General features: G+C 40.7%; 1 protein-coding gene across 1 annotated transcript in view; it reads left to right on the top strand.

The window, feature by feature from the left end:
* Positions 1–9,049, top strand: part of prox2 (prospero homeobox 2) — a 27,463-nt gene extending 18,414 nt beyond the window's left edge. Inside the window, 2 exon segments of the mRNA NM_001128292.2 lie at positions 5,456–5,650; positions 8,256–9,049. Of these exon segments, the coding sequence (NP_001121764.2) occupies positions 5,456–5,650; positions 8,256–8,423 (363 nt within the window). The 3' untranslated portion in view covers positions 8,424–9,049.
* Positions 9,050–9,435: the final 386 nt, after the last annotated feature.

Here is a 9,435-nt window from a genome sequence, read left to right as displayed (position 1 = left end):
AAATGGCAGAAGTGGATTCGGACACGACCTCAATGCTTTTGCGTCATGAGCTTTAGACTACTACTTGCACCACTTCTTTCACACACACATGTACAATCTTTTATGATCAACAGCAAAAATGCCAATTATCCCGCTTCCCTACAGCGAAAACCAGCAACAATCAAGAACGCATGATTATCTGCTGTCATGGCTTTGCAATCAAAAAAATGTGGTTATAATGGAAGTCAATGGGGCAAAAACAGCCCCCAACATAATGAAAGGGGAGTCTATTTAAACAAACACAAGAGTTAAAACAAATATTTTTGGCCGGATTTTGTCATTACAGTTCTGTTTTGATTTAATGTGAAGTATACGTTAAAGCTCATGTACACTTTCTATGCAAATTGTATAAATCAGACCGCTGGACTGATTTCTGCCGCAGCTCTGGACACAGTATCATGTCAGTGTGTGTGTGTGTGTGTGTGTTTGGTGTCGTCCCGGCTCTTCTGACCGCGGGACATCAGCGCGCACCGTCCTGCTCCTGTGGGAAGAGTCGGAGCACACAAAGAGCCGGCTAATCCCAGTGTCCGACTGCATTCCCGTCAGCCCTGAGAGAAGTGTCCTTCTGAGCGTTTCTCACCGTCCGCCTGGAGAAGCCTCTTTGAGCGTCTCAGTGGCCGGATGAGCAGTTATGATAACAGCGCTAATGTGAAGACAGCGTTCGGCCCGCTGTTTGGATAGATGTTATTCTGCGTGCAAGACATCGGCTGGGAAAGAGCAGTGGTGAATACAGCTGATTAAACAGACCAAGGGCCTCAAAATAAGATAGAAAGCAAGACGCTGGCGGAAAGACACATCAAAGACACTTTATTTTGATGCTCCATTTGAGTATTAGAAGACTGTCTGCTTAATATCTGCTGATTCTGCTCTTTCAACAAACATTTAACTTAATTCAAAGAATCTTCTCACACTCAGCTGCTGTGAGATTTTTGCAACTGTACGCATCGGCGACAAAGAGGAGACAAAATTAGGGCAATCGCCATCAGCTAGACAGGAGTGGGAATTACAGCTAGCTGCAAATTACAATAGATCCCCCTCAGCATAATCCAGCAAAATGACGGATCACCTTCAGATTTTTCCGTCACTGCTGAAAAAAATCCGTCAATGACGAAAAATATTCGGTTAACGCGACCTCTGCCCTAACCCCAACCTATCTGTAACAGGGATGTGACACTGACCACATGGGTGTGGATCCAAATGCAGGTTTATTAGAGAGGTCAGGTAAGCAATGGTCAACACAGGGGCAAACAGATCTAAGCAGGCAATCCAGAGTCGTAGTCAAAATAACAGGCAGATGGTCTGAAGGCAGACAGGGATAAACAGATAAACTAGGCGAAGATCAAAACAAGGCAAAGCAAGACAAAGGAAACGTGTTGTAATGTCACTATACAACTAACAAGACTCAGCAAAATAGACTGATTTCACGCGGCCGCCATTTTTTAAAGTGAAATCGAGACTGCGGTGGGAAGAAACCCGGAAGTATCGTTGGGAGTTACATAGGAACGTTGTGTACTTGGATGTATATCTTATCAGCAAAGAGAAAGAGACACAAATTTTTAATTTCACTGCCTTCCGAGTGACCTAAAGGTGCGTTCTGAATGAATGGTGAAAATAAAAGGGATATCAGAGCTCATTTTCAGCTAAGTTAAAGGAAATGGCACTAGTTAGCTACGTTTTCTTTCCTAAACACATAGTTTAGATGCCATTTATCAAACTCCAGTTAATGAACTGATTCTTTCACTATATTAGACTTATCACGATACTGAATTAAAAGAAAAACCGTCAACTTCCCGCTAACTTTTAAAGCACTGTTGATGGCTTTCTGATTTGCCATTGTGGTCACGTGCTCGACAGGAATGACTGTGATTGGCCGAGAACATCATCAGTTCATCCTCTGCTGTTTACCGAGCACAAACACAGACGAGCGATCTGCTTGATGACTCGACTGATCTTCACAGCTGCTTCGCGCTCCAGTGTCCGTGTGTCTGTGCTTGCACTGGGTGAAGAGCGGTAAACTGATGAGCGCTGGTGAACACTATGGTAAATCAGCGCTGTTTATGAACGGGCTCAGCGGCGCTTGAATAGTGGGAAATGGACGCTTTTAAAACTTCAGTCCCAGAAAAACACTATTACAGACAACACGAGGGTGTGCTACAGAGGACCGGGTTACATAGGCTAAAGCAGGGAAGCGTCCTCATAGTGTTTAACTAGTGCCATGAACTAAAGCCTAGAACAGGGGTCACCAAAGTTGTTCCTGAAGGGCCGGTGTCCTGCACATTTTAGCTCCAACCCTAATCAAACACACCTGAACAAGCTAATCAAGGTCTTGCTAGGTATACTTGAAACATCCAGGCAGGTGTGTTGAGGCAAGTTGGAGCTAAACCCTGCAGGGACACCGGCCCTCCAGATGACCCCTGGCCTAGAAGGACACTTGAGCATGTTACTCCTTCAGAGATTGTGATGTTGTTTGATGCTAAATTGCTTTAAATTGTTTAAATTAAACGTACTGAATGATATTAAAGTGAGGTTTACACCATTTCTGCATTTTGAAATCTCTGCAACAGCTGATGTTTTCAGTGCTGGTCCTATACGTCCAGGTTTCTTCCCACTTCCACCTCACTTTGGTTCTTCAAAATGGCGGCCGTGTGAAATAGGCGTATTGTGTGTGCTTGTGCTGCATATGTAGTGCAGTGATCAGCCCCAAAAGCAGCACCAGCTGTGAAAGTCTAATCAGAGGAGACTTGGAGCTGGTGTGTGTGTGCGTTGCATGACTGAATATGTAGTGTGTAACTTGGCGGATTTGTAGCTGGTGTGAAAGTGAGTCTCTGGATGTTCGATCGCTGAGGATCGTGATACTAACAGTCTACTTATAATCTAATGGGAATTAGTCGGCATGTGGACGCAATGTAAATTAAATTCAACAAACAGACCATTAAAATAAAGTGACCAAAAGCAGCCATTAACAGCCATAGTAGCTTCCAGTATATCCACCCTAAGTATTTTACGTTTTGCCAGTTTAGTGGCTGATTTGAGTTCAGTCGTATGAAATTGTACGATTTTAAAAAAGAGGCGTGGCACCTAACCCCACCCCTTAACCCAACTGTCATTGGGGGATGAGCAAATCGTACTAAATTGTATGAATTAGATCATACGAATTCATACGAATTAGCCACTAAATCAAAAAGTTACGAATTGCCGTGAGATTGTGTTGGTATATCTTCCTTTGAGTTCAACAGAAGAGAGAAACTAAATATTTGAAAAAGTATCTTAAATATAATGTATCCTATTTCATTTTCATTTCTTTTTTTAATTTATATATACATATACAGTTGAAGTCAGAATTATTAGCCCCCCTGAATTATTAGCTCCCCCGTTTATTTTTTCCCCAATTTCTGTTTAATGGAGGGAAGATTGTTTCAGCTCATTTCTAAATAATTCTAAATAATAGTTATAAAAACCTATTTCTAATAACTGATTTATTTTATCTTTGCCATGATGACAGTAAATAATATTTTACTTGATATTATTCAAGACACTTCTATACAGCTTAAAGTGACATTTAAAGGCTTCACTAGGTTAATAAGGGTAGCTAGGCAGGTTAGGGTAATTAGGCAAGTTATTGTATAATGATGGTTTATTCTGTAGACTATCGAGAAGAAAAATTTGCTTAAAGGGGCTAATAATATTGTCCCAAAAATGTTTTAAAAAAAATTAAAAACTGCTTTTATTTTAGCCGAAATAAAACAATAAAGACTTTTTCCAGAAGAAAAAATATTATCAGACATACTGTGAACATTTCCTTGCTCTGTTAAACATCATTTGGAAAATATTTAAAATAGAAAAAACTAATCAAAAGGGGGCGAATAATTCTGACTTCAACTGTATATATATATATATATATATATTTTTTTTTTTTTATTATTATTTAGCAAAAACAATCCCTCATGATTTCCAGAAGATTGTATCAATGTTTCTATGTGAGAAAGTCTTGTCTGGCGAGAATCATTTAAAGACATCAGAATCTTAGATTGGCCCCAATTAATTTCCTTCTGAAATCTTTACACTTTTTTTCTGAACCCATTTGTGAGCAAGAAGATTCTCATCATTTCAAACAGAATCACCTTTCATTTTATTCTTTGATTTGATTTAATAAGTACAGCTCATGAGTGTGGTGTCTCATCTGTTGCACTGGCGTGTGTTCAGTTACACTGAATGATGATAAAGTGTTATTTCACCCATATTTTGGCGTACTACTTTCACTAAAGTTATGTTAAAGATTAAAGTAAACGCTCAACTTCTGCTCTAAAATATATGAAATTGCATTACTGGATCCTGATCTCTTCTCTGTGGACTTTTGATGTTGAAAAGCGTGGTTATTTTATTGGCGAAAGGGCTTTTTTATATCAATATACTGTATTTAATTTATTGAGTAAAAAAAAAGAAAGTCTTTAAATTTAATTTAATTTAATAAATTTATTAATTTAATTTAATTTAATTTAATTTAATTTAATTTATATTTCACAGCAAGAAGGTCGCTGGTTCGAGTCCCAGCTGGGTCAGTTGGTGTTTCTGTGTGGAGTTTGCATGTTCTCCTCGTGTTGGCGTGGGTTTCCTCCGGGTGCTCCGGTTTTCCCCACAGTCCAAACACATGCGCTATAGGGGAACTGATCAACTACACTGGCCGTAGTGTATGAGTGTGTGTGTGTGTGTGTGTGTGTGTGTAAATAAGTGTGTATGGGTGTTTCCCAGTACTGGGTTTCAGCTGGAAAAGCATCCGCTGTGTAAAACATATGCTGGATAAGTTGGTGGTTCATTCTGCTGTGGCGACCCCAGATTAATAAAGGGACTAAGCTGAACAGAACATGAATAAATGAATTGTGCACCGTTCAAACTGACTCCCCTTTGGTTATGTTTGGGGCCGTTTTTGCCCCATTGGCTTCCGTTATAACCACAATTTATATCCACAAAGCCATGACAGCATAATCATGCATTTTTAACACAGTAATTGAGGATTAACAGCAGGGCATTACATTAACACCTGCCAAATGTGGGTAGATTTCAGCTGCGGCGGGTTAGACAGTCACTCCTACTAGCCACTTTGGCTGTACAGGGCCGGCCCTGACTATGACCAAAGCACATGCAAAACACATTATTATTGAACAGATCAACATTTTAAAGGTGTTTTTGCTTTGATTACGAATGTTTCTGTCCCTCTTCTTGCACTTTAAAAAAATACTGAGTTCCTCCATTTTGTCCCAACACAAATAAAGTTAAATTTACTGTTCGTACAAATTTAGGTGGACTAAATATAAAACATTTACTCTGTCCTCCAAAGAACCTCAGGAATTGTGTTAATCACTTTAAATAAGCATCATTTGTTGAGTGCATGACTCTGGTGTTTCCATGTTGTGTTTAGTTCAACCGCTGCATCACGTCTCAGCTCATCAAGTGGTTCAGTAACTTCCGGGAGTTTTACTACATCCAGATGGAGAAGTTTGCTCGTCAGGCCATCATCGACGGCGTTACCGATGTGAAAGACATATCGGTCAGCAGAGAGTCCGAGCTCTTCCGCGCACTCAACATGCACTACAACAAAGCCAACGACTTCCAGGTACTCTTTACACACAGGACGCATCTCATCTTACACTGTAAAACACATCACATGGATAATTATATTACTTTAACATATTTTAATATGCAAATCAGGTGTCAACTAACATTTTTTTTAGTATGAGTTGAGATGACAAGAAAAGTTCATTCATTCATTTTCCTTCTGTTTAGTCCTTTATTCATCAGGGGTTGCCACCGCGGAATGAACCACCAACTATTCCAGCATGTTTTATGCAGCAGATGCCCTTCAAGCTGCAATCTAGTACTGGGAAACACCCATACACGCTCACTCCCATACACACTCACACACTACGGGCAGTTTAGTTAAACAGTTCCCCTATAGCGCATGTGCTTGGACTGTGGGGGAAACCGGAGCACCTGGAGGAAACCCACGCCAACACGGGGAGAACATGCAAACTCCACACAGAAACGGCAACTGGACTCGAACCAGCATTCATGCACATGACCTAATGATGAGCTAGGGAGCTGTTTGAGACGCAGTCCGTGTTTCTGTCCTGGCTCTGACCCGCACCTGCGTCTGCGCAGCCGTAGATCCGCATGATCCCGAGCCCGGGGCTGCTGCTGCATCAAACTGTGGGAAGAGGAAGCTGCAGCATCTGCTAAAACAACTTGAGATTACGCTCGGGCCACGCCTGACTGCCGTTCAGATTGCTACTGATGCGAAAGAAGCCCGAAAATCCCAAGAGTGACCGCCGGCCGATGGGAACCAGCGGAGACAGTTGTCTTTACCTCCCCACCAAGACATTCCTTTCCCAGGGTCCGCTTTTGTGTCTGGAGGTGCGCGAGAAACCCAGCGAGCGGAGCTACTGTTGGGGAAATAATGCCTTCTTCCCAGCCTCGCACCGCAGACGGGTCCTTCAAAGTGCTGCATTCCTGCCATGGGAATCATGCATTTTCCGAGCAGTTAATTTCAGAGCAACAGAAAATCAAAGAGTCCATCTGCAGCGCTCACCTAATGATCCTGACACTGTATTTGGGTTCAAAGCAGCTCGTCATTATATCTATAGCGCTTTTACAATGTAGATTGAGCCAACACAGCTCAGCTGTTAAACTAAAAATGCATTAAAATTAAGATACAAAATACATCAGTGGGCCGGCACGGGGGCTCAGTGGTTAAACCGTGGCCTCAAAGCAAGACGATCGCTGGTTCGAGCCTCGGCTGGGTCAGTTGGTGTTTCTGCGTGGAGTTTGCATGTTCCCCCCGTGTTGGTGTGGGTTTCCTCCTGTGCTCCGGTTTCCCCCACAGTCCAAACACATGCACTATAGGGGAACTGATCAACTAAATTGGTGTGTGAATGAGTGTGTATGGGTGTTTCCCAGTACTGGGCTGGAAGGGCATCCACTGTGTAAAACATGTGCTGGATAAGTTGGCGGTTCATTCCGCTGTGGCAACCCCAAATTAATAAAGGGAATAAGCTGAAGAGAAAATGAATGAATGAAGTTAAATAATGTTAGTCGTTAACTCATTAACTAGTGTTGACGAGCATAACTTTGGATTTTAACAATGCATTAGTTAACGTTGAACTATTGAACTAACTAAGTTAATGCTTTACAATACTATTCATGCTTAGTTAATGTTAGTAAATTACCATTAAGTAATGGAACATTATTCTAAAGTGTTACCAAATTAGGTAACAAATTATACAAGACGAAATTTGTTCTAAAAACACGGTCAAAAAATGGTCTATTCCATTCCAACATACTGCCGTCCAATTCATCGCACCTTAATGTAGTTCACAACCAACAAAATGACGAACAAAACAAACACAAGTAGCCCACGTTTAAACGTAAAAGTACACTTTTGAAAATCATACCAGCGAATCGCGTCATTCGTGCTGCCTCATTCGCGCGTATAGCGCTGCAGGATATCAATTTGCGTCTTTGCAGTGACTTAAGATGTAAATCAATCGTGCTTGGCGCTTCTTCCGCGGCAGGTGTGAACACAGCGTAATCCGCTTGTTAAGTGTGACGTCACGCGAAATTCGTGCTCTAGCGCTCTATTCAACTGAATGGGGAGACTCATGAAATGGTAATAATAAACGTTTACAAAGCGATTTAATACTTTCGAAAATCACGATCGCAATATATATGTCCATGCCTAAAATCAGACGGCCAGAAAGTGATTCGTTTTTTTATAAGTTGTTAAAATGTTGGTATTTGATATGCAGCAAGCCCAGAGATTGTTGTGTACACTATGACTGCATATAAAATTCACTTTAATGTGTGATATGAATTAAAAGTGATCATAAACGAAGGATTTCTCAACTCAAGTGGCGGCTTGGACCCGGAAACAGTATTACATACGTCACCAACACGTCACCACTTAACAAGCGGATACTCACTGCTCTTTAAAAGGGCTGCCTTTCACCCATACTTTAACTCTACTTGCGCTACATTTTGCGTAAGTAATGCTACGTCTTTAGGTCTACTTAGGTTGTGTGTCCACCGTAGTGTTTTTTGCATTGCAGAAATGAGAGCGATGTTCGAAAAATGCTGAGCTTTTCTTTAATCCCCTTTGTAAGGTCACAAACTGAAAGTCTTAAGCAGATTAAATGTCGACAGTAATAATACCTTTTGTCCGTCAGGTTCCAGACAGATTCCTGGAGGTGGCCGAAGTCACGCTTCAGGAGTTTTACAGCGCCATCTCGCTCTCCAAAGACTCAGACCCATCCTGGAAGAAAGCCATCTACAAGGTGATCTGCAAACTGGACAGTGACGTTCCCGAGGAGTTCAAGTCTCCCTCCTACCTGTAAAGAGAGAGAGAGAGAGCGCCACCTTCAGGACACTTTCATCCACTCCTTCATCACACATGCTCCTTTTATAGGTCAATGGTCAGCTTTCTATTCAAATCTACATGTGTATCTGCTGTGTGTGTTGTTTCACATCGTCAGTGGGATGGACTTGTCTATTAATAGTTTGCAGTTTGGGTTTCAGTGTAAGATATTTTCTGCTTTGTAAACCACCGTGGACGAATGTGTGGTGTGTTTTCAGGTCAACAACGCTCCTCGTTATGCAGATTTCGTGGTTCAATGTGGATTTGTCTGTTTACTTTCTGTTTTCGAAATCTAATGACACACAATCATGATCTGTAAGATATTTAGAAGGAAACGTGTAAATAAGTATACTTTAGCTGTATGATGAACACTGCCGTTTACATCAGATGACTATATATGATTGCATGTAGAAGCATTTCGCTCAAATCACTCTTATTTATCCTGTATAGTTTGCATATTTTTGTTACTCATTATCTAGTGGTGTGTGGCTTTTCATTTAACAAGGGTTCACATTGTAGCAGTTTGTTTTGTTGCTGTTGAGGATTCTGATATAATTTATTTCTTTAATTTGGAAGAAATGTAAAACAATAAATAAAGAAACAAACAAAATCTGTCGAATATTTTTGTATCAATTTAGGTTGTTACCATAGCAACTGTACAATCACCACAACAGATTAATTACTACAGTTGCTGTGTTTCCATAGCAACTTTAAAATTACCACAACAGTATAACTATATTAGTAGTGTTACCATAGCAGTTATAGAATCACCACAACCGAATAATTATTATAGTTGTTATGTTACCATAGCAACTATAGAATCATGGCAATAGAATAATTACTACAGTTGTAGTGTTACCATAGCAACTGTAGAATCACCACAACAGATCAATTACTATAGTTGTTGTGTTACCATAGCAACTGTAGAATCATGACAACAGAATAATTACTACAGTTGTAGTGTTACCATAGCAACTGTAGAATCACCACAA

Source organism: Danio rerio, chromosome 17 (assembly GCF_049306965.1).
Source record: "Danio rerio strain Tuebingen ecotype United States chromosome 17, GRCz12tu, whole genome shotgun sequence".
NCBI lineage: Eukaryota > Metazoa > Chordata > Actinopteri > Cypriniformes > Danionidae > Danio > Danio rerio.
The sequence above is the reverse complement of the archived record's forward strand: the minus strand, read 5'-3'. Positions and strand labels throughout refer to the sequence as shown.